General features: G+C 41.5%; 1 protein-coding gene across 1 annotated transcript in view; it reads left to right on the forward strand.

Annotated features, from left to right (window-relative positions):
* Window positions 1-19789, forward strand: part of SLIT3 (slit guidance ligand 3) — an 884772-nt gene that overhangs the window by 38111 nt on the left and 826872 nt on the right. Inside the window, exons 2-3 of the mRNA XM_060240620.1 lie at window positions 4702-4773; window positions 5681-5752. Of these exons, the coding sequence (XP_060096603.1) occupies window positions 4702-4773; window positions 5681-5752 (144 nt within the window). The remainder of the gene's footprint in view (window positions 1-4701; window positions 4774-5680; window positions 5753-19789) is intronic.

Raw genomic sequence — 19789 nt, forward strand, 5'->3', positions numbered from 1 at the left:
TATTGAGAGGACTGTAACCAGCAGAGGGCAATACTGAGCATTTCTCTAGTCCTTTGATTACAAAGGAACACACTTTGAGTCTCGTGACACCTTTAAGACCAACAAAGTTTTATTCAGCTTTTGTGTGCATGCATACTTCTTCAGATACATTGAAACAGTTTCCTCACATCTTACTTATAGGGGTGGAGTGGAGGGTTGCTGTCATGGAGAGCCACTCAGAATCAAGATGCATAAGTGCTGAGTGATTATAGCTGAGATTGGATGCAAGAAAGATCTGTTAATGGCAGTAAATTAGCATACAAATACAAGACTTAACAAACTGATGTGGGAACAAGGTTTGAATCCAGTGGCATAAGTCAAATAAACTTCAGTTCCAGGTACAAGAGAGAACTGAGAGGCTTAGTATGTACACCCTTTCAGATTTATTGAAACAGATTTCCTCAAATTTTACATGTAGGTAAGGGAGGTTAGTTGCCAGGAAGAGGAAATAGGAGTGAAGCTGAAGTAACTAAGGAATAAATACAACTAAGGTAGAAATAACACATTAGGTAAGACATGTAAATAGCAGAAGATTGGTATACAGATAAGAAAGGAGCTAACAACACATGTAAGAACTAAGTTTGAGTCCAGTGGTACTTTTAAGACCAACAATGTGATTTCTGGGTATAAGTGAGAACTGAGTGACTTAGCATTTATAGTAAGATAAGAAGCCGATATCTCTGTTAAGTCCTGGAGTTTCCATTGTCCTGTTGTAATAATTTGTAATTCAACAATTTCAAATTCCCATGTGTTTCTGAAATTTGGTTACAACGGTTTTTCTAAGGCCCATATAGAAAGTTGTTACGTGATGAAACCAAACTGTTTATACTTGAGCCCATCTCTAATATTGACAAGGTCGTGAGGAAAGTTCCAGATTGACCAGTCAGGCTTTTGAATGTTATACTGCAATCAAAGAATATGCACCTTTTCTACTACTGAAGCTACATGGGTCTGTCCTGGATAGGAGGCCATCTGGGAACCATGTGTAAGCTGCTCTGCGGTCCCTGGGAACAAACGGTCTGCATGTGCAAAACAAATATATAATCAAAACATCGGTGTCTGTACTTATATTTCTGGTGGCCATTCTTTCCTTTGGAGTCTTTCAAAGGGCCTTCTTCCTGCAGCAGAGCCACAGATAGTAAACCTAGTGTAGATGGTGAACACACTGCAACAGCAGTGTTATTAAAGGGAAAGGATCTAACTCAGGTCGCGAGCAGAGAGCTCAGACTAAACGAATAGAGGCTTAGGGATCCAGGAACCTGAGTTAGGAGACACAGTGAGTAGAAAAAAGAGGGAATGGAAAAGATATCTTGACGGTTGAGGCTACTGGAGGTAACAAGCAATTAATTTAAGCAGGCTACAAATTGCAAGCTATTGTGGTTAATTGGTGACTATATAAGATCAAGGCGTAGCTACAACGGTTTTGCCATTCAAGATGAAAATTAAATCTTCATTTAGCCTCACTCAGTTGTATGCAGAGTCCACTAAATGGTCTTGGGCCCATCAGATTTTTTTTCTCTCATTCTAAGCTCTAAGAGAGTCAGTTTGGTGTAGTGGTTAAGAGTGGTGGACTCAAAAAAAAATAGTAGTAGACTCCAATCTGGATTCCCCACTCCTCCAGATGCAGCTGCTGGGTGACCTTGGGTCAGTCACAGTTCTTTCAGAGTTCTTCTCTCAAGAGTAGTTCTTGAAGAGCTCTCTCAGCCCTGCCTACCTCACAGGGTGTCTGTTGTGGGGAGAGGAAAGGAGATTGTAAGCCACTCTGAGTGAAGAATGGGGTATAAATCCAATCCGGAAAATCCTGTAGAGCACACAAAATGTCCCCACCTTATCCCGAACTCTTGAGAAATATGGTCTGAGGGTGAAAAGCAATTATATTCCTAGTGCCCTAAGTTTTCCTATTTCATTTCACCCAAATACTCTCACTTGCAAGGAACACAAGAAAAGGGATGCAGCTGGGAAAACTGACAAGAGTTCTCTTTGTGCACAGTAAATGCATACCTATCAATTTTTATCTTGCCTCTCTCCAAGGAACTCAGAGAAGTGTAGCTTCTTCCCATAATTTTATCACCACAACATCTTTGGAGTGTGTGAGGGGGCATGACAGCAGTCATGGAGACACTGAAGCTCAGCACTTTTGTTTGTAGTAATCTTTGCGCCTTTTCCTGTCATATTCAGCCTTGTGGCATTTGGCATCAGTATGAGCTTGTGGCATGATTTGTTTTTTTGGTTTTTTTGCATGGCTTGGAGAGAGAGAGAGGGTTGTGTTATGGTATACCATAGAGTATATGCCTCAAGGTGGCTGTTTTCTGTAGGGGAATTGATCTGACATCAGCTTTGCATCCTCTCCCTGAAGCCTCTACATAGGAAAAGGACAGCCCTTCTCCACAGTGGAGACTGAAACAGGAGGGAAGTGGCTTCAACAGGTTATAATGACACAAGAGTCCACCCTTCCAAGCAGCCATTTTCTCCAGGAGAACTGATGTCTACCATCTGGAGAGCAGTTGTAATTCTGAATGATCTCTAGCCCTCACCTGGAGATTGGCAACAGTGGTTTCCCATGAGAAAATGGCATTATACCTGTCTGAGGTCCCACCCCTCCTCAAACCTCATCCTCTCCAGGCCCCACTCCTTAAATCTCCAGATTTTCTTAACCTGGAGTTGGCAACTATATCTCCTCCTGTTTATGTTATGGGTGATTGCGATGGCAATGACCATGCAGGGCCCCCACCTGAGTTGGCAGCAGAGCCTGCAGCCAGCCCCTCTAATGCTTCAGGAACTGACAGATTGCTGCCACCGCCTGAATAAGCATTCCCTGCACCTAACCCAGCAGAAGTGGAAGAGGCACAGCTGCAAGCAGAAAGCCTGCCAGACTCACCCCCCCCCCCTTGGGTAGCTCAGCTTGACTCGGCCAAGACTTAGTGACCAGTTGGAGGGGCACATGCCTGCAAGGAATGGGTCACTGAGTCCTGAGTTCTCATAGAAGCTTCGCTGAACAATAATGGGGACATCGATGGAGGCCCATTTAGCCCCCTGCTTGGGACTGGGCTCCTCGTGGAAGCAACAAGTAGCCTCCATGACTATTTGTGTCCACCTTGACTCTTGCACTCCTGATCAAACTCCTTGGCTTCCTGACTCTCAGCTCCAGACAATCTTTCTCTCCCCACCCCCACAGTGGGAGGGGGGACCAAAGCAGCTTACATCATTCTCCTCTCCCCGCCCCCCCCCCCTTCGGTGATCTGAACAATGACCCTGTGAGACAGGTTAGGCTGGAAGTCTGTGACTGGTCCGAAATCAACTAGTCAGCTTCCACAGCAAGAACCTGGGTCTTGTAGGTCCACTCTGAAGCACTGACTCCTTTGCCCTCCTCCACCATAGAATGTTCACCAATCTGGAACAGTCAGGACTCCAGAGGCCTGTAGTGACACCTCTCAGACCCTCTTTCTGATAACATTCCCGCCCCCCCCCTTCTAGAGGAGGCTAGGGAGGAGTTCTCAGCTAATCAAGTAAAGCATCTCTCTGGCTGTTTCCCTCCTTCTCCCTCTCTCAGCCATTCTAGGTTAGGATTTCTCTGCTCTGTGAATCAGTGTGATAGGCGGCTCAGCCAATGGGAGAGCTGGGAGAGCTAGTAACTGCCAGAACTAAGGTTGGTTGTGTTTCACTGAGAGAATCAGCTTTGCTGGCTAGGAACAGCCACTCGGGTGGGGGAGAGGAGCAGACTGAACCATTGGCATACAAGTACTCTTGATTGATAGTTTGACGGGCAAAGGCTGACACTGCACAGTACCACAGAGCCCCAACCAATCAAGATGGTCAGATTTGCCATCACGACGGGAGAATTATTATTAAAAGGTTAATAAGAACAGAAGGAGGAAAGTTATGGGCATGTGATAGGAAATAGGATTGTGATTTTGGATTTTTATGGTTAAAGAAAAGAGCCTAGATACAATAATACAGGTGATGTTTGCCTATTTCCAAGCATCTCTGAAACTATGATGGCTACAAATTCACATTTAAAAGCAACAAAAGAAAACATGAAATGTTCAAGATAGTGTGACATTTGTTAGATTTTGCAAAAACCCATGAATCATAGTATTTGGAAGTGCGATTCCTCTCCGTAGAAGAGGCAGCTTGGCATAAATACTTGGTCTTTCTTTGGCACCTTAAGGCTCTTCTCTGTAGAATGCATAGAACTGGAACTAGTATTGTGTGGCTGTGACATCTGGACCCTGTTCTGGCCCAGGGCCAGTAATTATTGTCTTCTTCCTTCTTCATTTACGTTACTTCCTAAGGTTTCTATGAACAGTTAGTTTAAAAATGTCGAGCAGAATAATCCGCTTATGATTGTTATAAGAAATACTGGGCAGAACTGGCTGCATTATTGCAAAAAGGAAAGTGCCATGTCGTTCTAGTTGTGGTACTGCGTCCAGAGAACGAGCGTCATTAATCAGGACCCAATTAGTCTTGTCTGATAGACACAGCAATTGCTATAAAGATTGTTTGCTGGGAGGACTAAGTTTATTGCTGGCTTCATCCTGTACCATAAAAGGTCGATGTTCTATATTGTGCGGAGAAGTGATGCTTTTAAATTGTTTCTTGAAGAGCAGAGAAGCCTGGCAAGTGCTATGTTAAACAGTAATTTGCTTTTTTTTTCCTTTGCAGAGACTTAGACAGAAACAACATTACAAGGATTACAAAGGTAGACTTTGCCGGTCTTAAGAATCTTCGTGTTCTGTGAGTATAATTCTCTCTATAACATCATTTCTTTTCTGTTGGCTTAACTGCCGTTAGTAAAACATTTTACCGTGTCCTGTATGCTTCCAACAGATGTCCAGCTATGTGGCATATATACCTGTTGTATCTTTATGTTAAAGGTATTTTTTTAATTGGCCAAATATTGGGGGAAAAAAAAAGGTAAAGGTAGTTAGTCTCCTGTGCAAGCACCAGTCATTTCTGACTCTGGGGTGATCTTGCTTTCACAACGTTTTCACGGCAGACTTTTTACAGGGTGGTTTGCCGTTGCCTTCCCCAGTCATCTACGCTTTCCCCCCCAGCAAGCTGGGGACTCCTTTTACCGACCTCGGAAGGATGGAAGGCTGAGTCAACCTTGAGCCGGCTACCTGAACCCAGCCTCCGCCGGGATTGTACTCAGGTCATGAGCAAAGCTTAGGACTGCAGTACTGCAGCTTTAACACTCTGCGCCACAGGGCAGATACTATATGATCATATATTTTGGAATCTGTCACCCCGAACACCAGTGTGATGTCTCCTGTCACTTCCCTCAAGTCCTTCCTCAATACCCAGCTTTTCTGTGAAAGTGTTTGCACAGTCCCTTAGGTCAAATGCATGTGTAGCACAAAAGTACTTTTCAGCCCTTCTTCTGCAGTTTAATTTCAACGAAGGTGCAGTTGGGCAAAAGGAACTTCGTTCTTTTCTTCTAATCCATGCACCCTTATTGTTATGTGGCACTTATAAGGCGATGGACATCATAAGCAAGCAAAAAGAAATGTCAAAAATTACTTTTAGACAGTAATTCTTAGGGGACATGGGGAAATAAGCTTTTGGGGAAATCTTTTACATGCCTGATTTGAATAATACTCCTTATGGTTGTATGCCAACAATTGTCTTTTTTTTTTAATAGGCATTTGGAAGAGAATCAAATTAGCGTGATAGAACGTGGAACGTTTCAAGATCTAAAGCAACTTGAACGACTGTAAGTATTCTCAGAGGCTAAACCAGTTTCCCTAGTTAAAAAAAACGAAGCTGTCTCAGAGTGATTGTGAGGAAAGTACAAGTTGGATATTAGGGAATTTTTCTTTTTTGCAGAGTAGTACAGAGGTGGAACCAGCTGCCTAGGAAGGTGGGTGAGCTCCCCTTCCCTGGCAGTCTTCAAAACGCGGCTGGACGATTGTTTGTTGGAGATCCTTTAGGTTGATCCTGCGTTGAAGTAGTGGGTTGGACTAGATGGTCTGTATGGCCCCTGCCAACTCTATGATTCTATTATTCTAAGGATATGGTGAACTTGCAGGGTGGCCTTGGAAAAACCTTTACTAGGAAAAGCGAAGTTTTTGTGATTTCTGTTACATTTCTTTGTTAAAAATCATTTACCTTTCGGATCCGTAACTGATTCACAAGCTGTAACTTCTTTTTATCTATGGTTTTGAAACCTTGTCAGAAGCAAGGACCAAGAAGTAGCACATGATAGACAAAAGGAATTATTCAAGGTATAAGCTTTTGTGTGCATGCGCACTTCTTAATGGCTACCCATCGGAATCTATGGTAAACAAAGATGTCCTATACAAAGCAATAGTCGAGTCACGCCTTTAAGACCAACTAAGTTTTATTCAAAATGTAAGCTTTCGTATGCTGTAAGCAGACTTCATCAGACAAAGTTGGAATGGCAAGCCATCTTTAAATATAGAGAAAGTGGGCAGTGAGTTGGTATGTAGAGTCATGGGAATGTTTTTAGCAGATTAAAAGAATCACAAATCGGGGTCTGTGTTTGTTTGTTCGTATTGTTAACTGGCTGTAACAACAGTGAAGGGTGATAAAAAGCAGACATGTCATAGGTATGGTGCCATAAATCTGGGTGTCATTCTGGCTTCCTTAGTTGTGGGTTTAAATGGAGGGCATTAGTATCTCAAGAGGTTATAACATCATTATAGTTTGCCATTAGAAAAAAAGAATACATTAAAATATAGTGGAAGATGGGTTAGTATATGTAATAAGAAAAACAGCGAATATCCCTATTTGAGTAGGTCAGTACAAAAAAACAAAACATTCTGATACACTGTTATAAAAGAGAAATACATTCTAGTCTTCCATTAGAAAAAAGGGTACATTAAAATATAGTGGGAGATGGGTTAGTATATGTAATGAGTTAAAAAGCCCATATCCCTTATTTGAGTATATCAATACAAAAAACCCAAAAAAACCCAACGTTATTCTGATACACTGTTCTAAAAGAGAAATACATTGGAACACTGTGGATGCGCAGCTATACTCAGTGAGAGTTGGTTTAGCATACGTAATGAGATAAAAAACCAATATCCCTGTTCAGTCCTGGGGAGGTGTTTGTCCCAAGTTTCATAATAATTTGTAATTCAGCAATTTCTCTCTCCATTCTGTTCTTGAAGTTCCTTTGCAGTAAAACAGCTACTTTGAGGTCACCCATTGAATGCTCAGGAAGGGTCAAGTGTTCTCCAACAGGTTTCTCAGTTCTGTAATTCCTGATGTCAGATTTGTGTCCATTTATCCTTTGGCGTAGGGTTTGTCCTGTTTGCCCTATGTAGAGAACTGAGGGGCATTGTTGGCATTTAATGGCATATATAATGTTGGAAGATGAACAAGTGAATGAGCCTGAGATGGTGTAGTTAATGTTGGGTCCAGTGACTATGTTGTCTGGGTGTATGTGGCAGCAAAGTTGGCACTTGGGTTTATTGCAAACTGTGATACCGGTGTTCATGCTCAGATGCGATGTTGTATTGTTGTGGGTGAGGAGTGTTTGAGTTTGGGGGGCTGTCTGTGTGCAAGAAACTAGAATGTATTTCTCTTTTAGAACAGTGTATCAGAATATTTTGTTTTTTTGTATTGATACACTCAAATAAGGGATATGGGCTGTTTATCTCATTACATGTACTAACCCATCTCCCACTATATTTTAAGGTACCCTTTTTTTCTAATGGCAAACTAGGATGTATTTCTCTTTTAGAACAGTATATCAGAATGTTTTGGTTTTTTGTATTGACCTACTCAAATAGGGATATTGGCTGTTTTTCTTATTACATATACTAACCCATCTTCCACTATATTTTAATGTATTCTTTTTTTCTAATGGCAAACTATAACGATGTTATAACCTCTTGAGACACTAATGCCCTCCATTTAAACCCACAACTAAGGAAGCCAGAATGACACTCAGATTTATGGCACTTCACACCTATGACATGTCTGCTTTTTATCACCCTTCACTGTTGTTACAGCCCAGTTAACAATACGAACAAACAAACACAGACCCCGATTTGTGACTCTTTTAATTTGCTAAAAACATTCCCATGACTCTGCATACCAACTCACTGCCCACTTTCTCTATATTTAAAGATGGCTTGCCATTCCAATTTTGTCTGATGAAGTCTGCTTACAGCATACGAAAGCTTACATTCTGAATAAAACTTAGCTGGTCTTAAAGGTGCCGCTTGCCTACTGCTTTGTTCTGTTGCTTTGTACTATGAGCTTGTTTTCCTGTTTGACCCCTGCAATGTTATCACCAATGAAGTGTGACATCCTTAGTCTTTAATAATCTCTCCCTAGCTTCTTGCCTGTGACTGAAAAACAGGATGCAAAGCTCCTTTGCAAAATTTAACTTTCTTTCTTTCTTTGCTCTACTCTTCTGACCTATAAGGTCTTAAGAAGCGTTTATCAGTAGGAAAGGAAGAATTCAGGCCAGAGAGGGCTAATACATAAGTGCCCTTTGCAAAGGAAAGATCAACAGAAGGTCTAGATACGATGATGCAGCTAAGGAATCAGCCGGGGTAGATGACTACAATTTGCAAACTGAAAGATTAATTATGGTTGGAAGCCTTCATATATGAGAAGCAATTGCTGTTCCAGCTGTTCATGCTCTTCAGTCTTGATCATTGTCTTGCCTTCTAGGTATGTTATCTTCTCTCTCTATATTTCTGCTTTATTCCTACATCCTCCAGCTACTCACTAACTCTCAGTGCTTTCTCTCTACCTCCAGCTCCCTGGGATTTGTAGTTATTCTATTTGAGCTCTAACTAATGTTCTGTCTACCTGTATTTTCTTGTAATGGCAGATTTTTTTGTTTGTTTGTTTAACTTGTGGCTTGGAATGCAGACGTCTTTACAGTGTTATCCCTCTAATGTCTTTCTTTCCTTTTTATATTGTTCGGCCACAGTGATTCGGTTTGGACTAACATCCTATGTTTTATTTGTCATAAATCTCAAGTCTTGAGTGAAAATAACAAACAAGAAGTCCTGTGGCATATTAAAGGCTAACGAAATGGATTCCACTATAAGGTTTCATGAGGCATCCTGTCACATTATCAAATACATTGACGTGTACATACATTCAGTTCATATTTTAAAATTTACAACAGAAAGGCAGCCAGGGAGAGGGAACTGCGTTACAAAAAAAAAGGGCTGGTTTAAAATAAGTTTCATTTAAAAAAAAAAAAAGATTGATCAGTTCATTTAGAGTTTGACTACCAGCCGTTGCAAAGGAACAATCCAACATGAAATCAAGACATTAGAATTCACTGATTATAGGTGCTCTTCCTTGCATATTTTACCCATTCCAATTGCCAGTTAGTTCAGCTGTACTTCCTTTTTAAAAATCTGCTTATTTTGCACTAGATTTTACAGAATCATGGAGTTGGAAGGGACCTCTAGGGTCATCTAGTCCAACCCCCTGAACAATGCAGGAAATTTACAAATACCTCCCCTACATGCATACATCCCCAGTGACCCCTACTCCATGCCCGGAAGGTGGCAAAAACCTCCAGGATCCCTGGCCAAACTGGCCTGGAAAAAATTGCCAACTGACCCCAAAGTGGCAATCAGCATTTCCCTGGGCATGTAGGAAAGGATCACCAGAACTAAGCGTTGATGCAACCCTTCCTGCCCTCCTTCTCATGATCTGTCCAATTCACAGAATCAGCATTGCTGTCAGACAGCCATCTAGCCTTTGCTTAAAAACCTTCAAAGAAGGAGAGCCCACCACCTCCCAGGGAAGCCTGTTTCACTGAGGAACCGCTGTCAGGAAGTTCTTCCTAATGTTTAGCTGGAAAGTCCCTTGTTTTAGTTTCAACCCGTTGGTTGTGGCCTGACCTTATGGGGCAACAGAAAACAATTCTGCACCATCCTCTATATGACAGCTCTTCAAGTACTTGAAGATGGTGATCATATCACCTCTCAGTTGTCTCTTCTCCAGGCTATATATACCTAGCTCTTTCAGCCTTTTCTCATAGGACTTGGTCTCCAGACACCTTATCATCTTCATTGCCCTCCTCTGGACACATTCCAGCTTGTCTATATTCTTCTTAAAATGTGGTAGCAAAACTGAATACAATACTCTTGGTGAGGTCTAACCATGGCAAAGCAATACCATCACGTGATCTGGACACTATACTTCTGTTAATACAGCCCAAAATTAAATTTGCTTTTTTAGCCAAAGCATCACACCGCTGACTCATGTTCATTATTCGGTCCACTAAGACCCCTAGATCCTTTTTGCACATTCTGCTGCCAAGGCAAATCTCCCCCATCCTATAAAGCATAAGCCATGGTCCAAAAATCCAGTCCTTTCCTGATGACATCATTTATGTAGCCAGTCATTTATTTGCAGTATTCTTCTTTCCCAACCTAAGCCATGGCCTTTGACAGGAAGAAGTGATGAAAACACAACTTGCACTCTCAACTCTTTTACCTTCTGACCCAGAGCCTGATTTAATATGTTCCAGGCTGTGCTGGACAGTTTCATTTGTTCTCACATGGATCAGCAAGAAAGGATAATAATCTGTGGGCTTGGCAAGTCTTCCTACCCTTTTTGTCACATCCCGGATGTGTGCATCCGGTAGACAACATACCTCTCGAGACGACAAGTCTGATCAGCACACTTTGGGCTGTGCCTTTCTGAGCAGGGAATCCCCAGTTACCAGCACAAACATCTTAGTATATTGAGGAGCAGAACTCAAGTCTTTTCATCCACAGAGCCCTAAGAAACTTCCTTCAAGCTTTGTGGAGGCTGAGGAGGTATCTTTGTTCTAGTGGTTCATTTGGAGGGGGTTGGGAACATTTTTACTTTCGCTTTTGCAGTTACCTTGGAATCTGTGTAACCTGTGTAACTCACGCTCGCTCAGTCATCATGTTACTAAGGCAACTGGTTTTATCAGATAAGGGGTTTTTTTACTGATACTTGGCCAATCCTGACACTGCTGTCCCTCCCCTCCCCAAACCCCATCCTTCCCAAGCTCCACCCCCCCCCCCCCAAATCTCTAGTTATTTCCCAACCCAATCCTAGAGGGGCTGGTTGTGTGCAAGAGCTCTAAGCAAAAGTTCTCAATCACTTTGAAGTATTCCAGTTTGTGGAAAATGTGACATAATCTGCCCTAAATTGCATGGAAATTCATTTTAATGCATGCTGCAATGAGTTGAATTCTAAACATTAGGCCAAATTTTAAACAGGATTTTATTCATACGATTTCCTTTTTACTCTTGTTGAAAATGTTTAATTACACCTGGATTTTGATCTGCTATATTGGCTGAAAAAATATTATTAGCCTGTGCTAATAAAGTAGACGTTATGAGAGCTAGATTTTCTCTGGCCAAATAGTCATTAATAACGTAATAAAATGTCATTGGAAATAATACTTTCTTCATGTGTGGTTATTCAAAAGGCCTGAAAACTCAATGCCAAATGAATGTTGTTTTAATGGCATTTCACTTGCTGGTACATCAAAGTTTGAACTGAAATTACAAACTAAAAATGTGGACATTTTTATTTGAAATTTATTGCTTGTTATGATTCCTGCACGTATATTCTTAATATAAGAAAAGGTCTGTAGATTGCATTCAGGCCAAAAACACACTTGTCGACAGTATTCAAGTGAATTTGCTTTGAAGATTTACACTTCCTAAAAGCTGTAACTTAGATTAAGCATTTGGATACACACAAGTTCTTAAACCGTAATGCACTGATTTAGTTTAATAGACAGCAAGTTATTTGGGTAGTTGAATTATGTGCAAATAAAATGTTGCTTTGGAAAGGGTTCTACCATAGGAAAACTGCTGTTCAGCCAGTGGTGGTATTGGCTGTTCTAAAACGAGTTAACATATTTAGTTGAAAGGGATATACCCCCTAAAAAAGAGAAGCCTGTACATAGAACCAGATGATTTTGAATTTAAAATGACCTCCCTGCAAAAAAAAAAGAGGTGAACCGGTCAGCCAAAGGTATCTTCCTCCATCCAGTCTCCTCCATCTGGGATTGCCTCTGGTACTGTCCGTGTACTAGGGTTGGGCACAGACTGGGAAAGTGGTGGTTCATGATTTGTTTGATTGCACGAACCGCAAACTTACACAAACTCTTCCATTTCCCAAACTGGTTCATGGTTTGTTAGGTTTTGGAAGTGGTAGAACAGCCCCCTCGTGAGTTAGAGATGCTAAGGTCACAGGGAGTCTTCAGCACACTCTCCTCCACCCACTCTCCAAGTTTGGCAAAGATTGGATTTGGGATGGCTGAGTTATAGCCCCCCGAAGCAGGTGCCCCCAGGAAAGTTCAGCTCTAGCTTCAGGTTCATTCCCTGAAACCACGGCAAGGGCCATCTTCCCAGCCAGGAGAGTTGTTTAAAAAAAATGTCCCACTGTGTGTGGGGTCCCTCAAAGTCTCCCCTAAATCAGCCACGCAGCAAACAGTTCTTCTGCTGTCACGACAACTGACTGTTCTCTCTTCATGCTGCAAAGTGAAAGCAGCTGAGTCAAGGTGTAGTACTATACTGGCATATAATCTGCTCTCATAGAGCAGAATGGGAGCCCTGTGGTTGGCTCCCTGAGCTGCCCATCAAGCTATGGACCACTGCTTTGGGTGTTTTTAGCAGTCTCCACAAGTTCACCCCCAGCATTGCCTTAGAATTGATTGAATGAGCACCAGGTTGTCTGGAGAATGAACTGCATAAATGAACCACCTGAACCTCCATGGGAAAAAGGCGGTTCGTTTTTGGGTTTGGGAATTATGCTGCCAAATGAACTGGTTTGAAACAAACCATGAACCAGCCAGTTCCTGCTTGAGCCACAGTTCATTTTTCAGTTTGTGCCAATCCCCCCTCAGTACCTCTGTACTTGCCCAATCATCCCAGAGTCAGAGAATATGAAGAGAGTACACCCCATCCTCACAGCTCAGTTTCATAGGTTGTTTTGAGCCCCCTCCATAGCTAATGGAGAGGGTGGCTTTTCTTCCCCTTCACACTTTCTCGCCAAGCAAAAGTGTGCCCCACAACTCAGTCACATGGGTGACTTCCAGGCTCCTCCCTAACTGATGATGAGGCTGGCCTTTCCTCTCCTTCATTTTTTCTGGCTGAGTAAAAGTTCAATAGGTGGTAAAATTCTTCAGTGTATATTCTATTTATGTATATATATCCTTCTCTCCCCGCCCCCATTACCGGGAGACCCAAAGCAGTTTACAATGTCATTCTTCATTTCTCCATTTCTTTCTGAGAACAATTATGTGAGGTTAGTTAGGTGAAGACAGTGTGAATGGCCCAAGGCCATCTAGAAAGTTTCCATGGCAGAGCAGAGATTTGAATCAGGATAAATTGAGTCCATTATGTGAGGGCAGTATTGATTATGTTAAATCATTCTGTTGAAAGACTGAAACCGTTTTCCCACACAGCTTACCTCGGAGTGACATCCCTCTTCGCCGCGCAGCATCCGCTCGGATTTCCCACCATCTGCTCCGCAGAAGCAGGAAGTGCCGGAGCTTCTGCATCGCAAATGTAAATCGCTAAAACCCAGTTTACGTTAGCGATGCAAAAGCTCCGGCACTTCCTGCTTCTGCAGAGCAGATGGTGGGAAATCCGAGCAGACGCTGCGCGGGGAAGAGGGACGTCACTCCGAGGTAAGCTGTGTGGGAAAACGGTTTGAGTATTTAATTTAATTTTTAGATATATATCTCACTCTTTCCCACAAGTGGGCTCAGGGCGACTTACAACAGAAATTTAATCACCTATTACAAATTAAAACATCATAAAAACATAACAATATAAAACATTATAAAAACAAAGGCAATACAGTATCACAAACACAGAAGGCAAGCCAGCAACAGCCTATAGGCTGATATCTCCAACACAGCACAGTCACCATGACGGTAAGCTGATGGGGAGGCCAGTTAACATCAAAGGGATGCCTGCCAGATCAATTAAAAGCCTGACAGAAGAGCTCCGTCTTGCAGGCCCTGTGAAACCTCAGTAAGTCCCACAGGGCTCGGATCTCTAGTGGGAGCTCATTCCACCAGGTAGGGGCCTGGACCGAAAAGGCCCTAGCCCTCTTGAAGTCAGTCGAGTATCCTTAGGACCAGGAATCATAAGAAGATGTTGTGCAGCAGATCTCAAAACCCAGGTGGGGGGGGGGGCTTATATGGGGAGAGGTGGTCCTGAAGATATTCTGACCCCTGGCTGTATAGAACCTTAAAGGTAAGGACAAACACCTTGAAACCAGTTGCAGAGCAACTGGGTGTATCCGGGGCTAGCAGGCATCAATGTCAACAACCATGCTTCTGCATTCTGCGCCTACTGGAGTTTCTGGAGCAGGATCAAGGGTAGCCCCACGTAGAGAGAGTTACAATAGTCTAATCTGGAAGTGACCGTCGCACGTCACTGTGGCCGGATAATGGGAAGTAAGATAAGGGACCAGCTGCCAAGTTCACCTTAGATGGAAAAAGCAGGAGTCAAGTGGCATCTTTAAGACCAACCAATTTTTATTTAGAATGTAAGCTTTCGTGTGCTCTTAAGCACATTTCATCAGACGAGGAATCCAGCACAGTGAGCAAAGCCATACATAGATGAGCAGAGCCGTACAAAGCTGGTAGGCAGTGACGCAGAATGCAACATGGTATCTATTTAGATGGAAAAAGGCAGCTTTTGCAGTGGCGGCAACCTGAGCTTCCATAGATAAAGAGGCATCCAGGAGTACCCCCCAAGCTCTGAGCACATATTTACTAAATATGTTATTAAAATTAACCATGATAAATTCAACTGGACAAATTCATAGTATATGTTGTCCTTCAATTAAAAAATTGTGTGCTACTCAAGACATGCCCCCCCCCCCCCCCCCGTTGTGACTGCCTGTTCAGGCTGAAAGAGTGATGGATGCTGTCAGTTTTTTAAAAAATAAAATAGTGAGGGAAACAATTTTTCCTCCGTCACCTTACCCCTCAGTGAAATGCTGCTTTTCAGCCCAATGTATAATTGTCACTGAAGAAGAAATAGTGTTGGATCCTGTGATTCATAAGTGGAAAGCATTGACAGAATGCTTTCCCTAGTCTCCCCCCCCCCAAAAAAAAATCTTTTCTAACTCCAGCACAGTTGATTCCTAGAATTGTGGGACACTGAATAACGGTGTGAGCTGGGATGTTGGACTGAGGTACTTCCCTAATAGAAGAGGTAAGAGGAGTGATTTTGCTTCATTACCCCTCCTCAAGCAATTTGTTAGTTCCCACAGGTCCTGCAGTCCCCTAAATCAATTTCCCTGGGACTGAAAGGCTTACTAAGTGGTAGGAAAAAGGGAAAGATTTCTGATCCTTGTCTCCATGGATTAGCAGATTCAAGCTACAGAGAGCAGCAAAGAGAAGTAAATAGTGGGAGTGCTTAGTTCTTCTAATCCACATTCTGCTTTCTGTATAACTAAATGCATTAAAAAAAAAAAAAAACAGCCTCCTTTTCTGTGGCAAAGACCTTAAATTTAGTTCGGCCTTGAGATGATGCTCAGCTGGAAAGTTCTCAGCTGACCATAGAAAATGAGACTGAATAGTAAGATGTTCCCACTCCACAAGCTGCACATTAGTCCTCTGCATTATTGAGGAAGATATTGTCAGACATCTCATTTATGTACTTCAGTTGAATACTGTTGTTTGCAGTTTATAGATTTCCCCCTGAAGTATTATTATCAGTGCCTTTATCATGTGTTTCTCTTTTGCTGTAAAAAGGGAGGGTATTGTGAAAGAAAGAAGACGATCGATTTGGGCTACATCAAAGTATATTTTCCTTGTTCAGAAGGAATGTATAAAACGCTTTTCAAATAGTTTCCCATTTAGTCACTCACAAGATTGATGAATTGGAGTAAATAAATGTTAGTTCAGCTGTTTCATGTTAATTTCCATTTAGGTCATGTTGGGTGTCTGCTTGAAAATCACCACCCTTCTAAGGTTTAAGTGTTCTAAAGGACAATGCTGACCAAGAGTAACTGCAGTTGGAGGAACTATAGCATAGTGACCTTTTTTTAAAAAAATGGATCAAATTGGATGGACTAAGTACTAGTTATGGCATCGCCTCTTCCTCTGTGGGAGTATTTTTGAAACAGCACATAAATTTCCTTAAAATTACGTATCTGATGCCAAGTTGGAAGGTAGAGTTGTGTGCCTGAATTAAACCAGCATTTTTAAAACTTATGTTCTAAACTTTTTTAATGACTTGCGTTGTGGTTAACAACATTTAAATGTAAAAAAGATAACTGTCTGTTCTTAGGAACCTAAGAGAGAGTGAAACAAAAGAAAAAACCAAGATGGGGGCTTCATTGCTTAGCTTTCAAAGATTTGAGGGCATTACTAATGAGGTCTTTTCATCCAGCATCAACAGTTGCTGTCTTAAACTTTTAGTAGTGGTTTATTAGTATGAACAATTAGACCGTATGGATACTGTGCTATGGGTATAATAGAACTTGTAACTGTTTACCATGATTTACTCTCTCTGTGATTTCTGAATTGAAATATACTCTCAGACAGAACTATTGCTGGGCTAATATGATTGACAGAATGGCAATACTAAGCTCTATTCATAGCGTAGCATGTCTGTCCTCAGTAAGCAATAACTAGCTACACTCCTTTGCGATGTGGAACCTTTTTGATCTCTCGCTTTATTGATGAGAGTGGACTTTGCTGCTTCCTAAACACTTAAAAAGTTGGCGCCTCTTATACAGAGGAAGCCATTAGTGGCTCTGTCAACAGGTCTTCACAGGAGGAAGCCAAACTCAGGAAAAGGGCAACTAAGAAGACCATAAAGCACATATTCTGAGAAATTATTTTGGTCTGCATGGGTGCATCTGAGCAGGCCTGAAAACACAGAGAAGCTTATTTTGACTAATAGAATAATAAGCCATCCAGATTTCATCAAAAAAACATTTGTATAGTAGGTCACTGACCCATAAGAATTCCAGGAACAACAACCAAGGGTCATGTTTAAGTAGACCAGAGGGTTTAAAGCCACAATTCCAAAGCTTCCAAAGCAAAGGATTAAAACAGCGAATGAAGAAAAAGCGCTTTGGAGGCAGCATAGAAGTGACTCTGCTGAAACAATAGATGTAATACGGCTCTGTATATTTAAACTGGTATTAGATCTGTGACATATATAATATAAATATTTGCACTCCTTGAGATTTATCCACTGGTGCATGCACATCCCAGTTTGTTTGCTGCCACTCTTGGCTTGGAGGTCATATAAGATGGTGGCAGCAAAAATCCTAATGACCCATATCATGCTATACTGATGTCATGTCAACTGTTGTTGTAACCTGTATTTTAATAACTAACTTTGTTTATATCCATCTTCCCGCTGTATATGGGTACATACTACACATCTGCCGATGCATTTTCATACTTGTATCTTGAACTTTATATTAATAAAGCTTTTTATTATTTAAAAAAAAATATAAGATGGTGGCAGGAGCATGATGTAGTAGGCAGTCAGTAAAATTGTAGCAATTAAATGATGTTATAGCAGCGCATAACTGGGGTATTCCAATTTCCAGAGGGCTGAAAAGGACATAGACCATGTGGAAATGAACTGTATGAACTTGGCATCAGAGCAAGAGGTTGCCTAAGCTTAATGGGCATGAACATCAAAGAGCTGGTCCTTTACATTAACGTGAAAAAATTGCAGAAACTCATCTGAATTTAATATTCAAGGCTAAAACCAGACTACTGTAAATACACATCATACTGTAACATAGGGTTGCCAAGTCCAATTCAAGAAATATCTGGGGACTTTGGGGGTGGAGCCAGGAGACATTACGGGGGGAAACCAAGATCAAGGCTGTGACAAGCATAATTGAACTCCAAAGGGAGTTCTGGCCATCACATTTAAAGGGACGGCACACCTTTTCAATGCCTTCCTTCCATAGGAAAAAATGAAGGATAGGGGCACCTTCTTTTGGGGCTCATAGAATTGGACCCCCTGGTCCAATCTTTTTGAAACTTGGGGGGTATTTTGGGGAGATGCACTAGATGCTATACTGAAAATTTGGTGCCTCTACCCCAAAAAACAGCCCCTCCAGAGCCCCAGATACCCGCGGATCCATCTCCATGATTTTCTATGGGAATAAATCTCCATAGAGAATAACAGAGTTCCCAGCAGACATTTCCCTCCCCCCCCCCCGCTTTCTGACGACCCTGAAGCGGGGGGAAGGCCTCCAAACCGGGGGATCCCCTGCCCCCACCTGGGGGATTGCCAACCCTACTGTAACATCATGATACTCCTCCTCCCTTGCCATCAGCAGCCAATGATATAGAATAGGACTGAGAAAACATGAATGCTACAGAGTCTGGAGAGATAGCAGGAAACTGTTCTGTGGTAGCCATTTTTGGTCATATAGCCATCCATTTACTATAACACCTAATTTTCCTTTGTGGTAGTTATACCCTCCAGCATACAAGTGAAAGGCCCTCCGCTTGGCAGCATGCTCACCCAAAGAATTGAACTGCTTAGCTTCTCCTCTTAGGTTTTTGAAACTAAATAAAAAATAATTTATGCATTTTAAAAAAGTAAACAAATAAGTTGATATCAAAGATTTCAGGTTTTCATGGCTGGTGATATCATTAGGGTTTGTAGAATCTTTCGGGCTCAAGTGCCGTGTTCTACTGGAACAGTAGAACACGGCACTTGAGCCCGAAAGATTCTACAAACCCTAAAAATAAGTTGATGTTTACCAATTCATTTTTGGGCATTCCAGTGCTTATCCCAAATTCCTATAATAATAAAAAAGGCTTTTAGCAGTAAAAGTCGATGGTTTAAGCATTTGATAGTGCCATCAGTACCAGTATATACAAAGTATGGTTATGTGAAGTGGCCTGTAACATCTATTAAAGAGAGTTTAATATAAATTTCCAGTGTGGTATATTCCTCGGTCGTATTTCCTGCTCTATTCGCATAGTAGGGCTACTCCTTCAAGTGATGGTAATAGTAATTACCACCTGTCATGGTTGGTTTCCATATTTCATGTTAGAACAGAAACAATAGTGGGTGAGGTTCTATATGATACTTCAATTTCTCAATAAATCTTCATTCAAGAGTTGGTTTTCTATCTGACGAAGACTAATTTTGGCTGTTCCCACTGTGCAGTATACACATGGATAAGAAATCAGTTGTGTTATTTATAGATAATGACAGTTTAATCTTAAAATGTAATTTTTAAAGATATTGGATGCATGCAGACATCAGAGACAATCCTGTGAAATGAATGAGTCACTTTGGGCTCATATGTTTAGTACTCACCTCCTTCATGTTGCACACAAGGGGCACATTGAAGATCTGTACAATCCAGTTTGTTATGAAATCCAAACTAGGCAAAATGGCAAACTCTAGTTTGTTTCTTATTTATAAACCAGGCTACTAAACCATTTCAACTTATTGGACATTACAGTAAACTGTTGTAATGAAGTCTTTGGTCTATGTATTCACAGAAGGAAAGCAAGAAGAGAGAATTGGGACAAGTCTCTGAGTTATGCTGACCACAGGATGCTTCTAACTTTATAGGCTATAACCAACCTTGTTAATGAGATATGGAACAATTAAACTGTGTAGATGAAATATTTATTTATATTAAAAATTTATGTTGCCTCTCTAGGGACACGCTTGATGCGGCTTGCAGCTGAAATTAGGTAGCAGAGATATAAACTTTTTAAAGGACACAGACAAACACAACTAAAGATTTTTTTTTTAAAAAAGACTTAAAATAAAACATTCTTAAA

The sequence above is a fragment of the Heteronotia binoei genome, chromosome 5, assembly GCF_032191835.1.
Source record: "Heteronotia binoei isolate CCM8104 ecotype False Entrance Well chromosome 5, APGP_CSIRO_Hbin_v1, whole genome shotgun sequence".
NCBI classification, from domain to species: domain Eukaryota; kingdom Metazoa; phylum Chordata; class Lepidosauria; order Squamata; family Gekkonidae; genus Heteronotia; species Heteronotia binoei.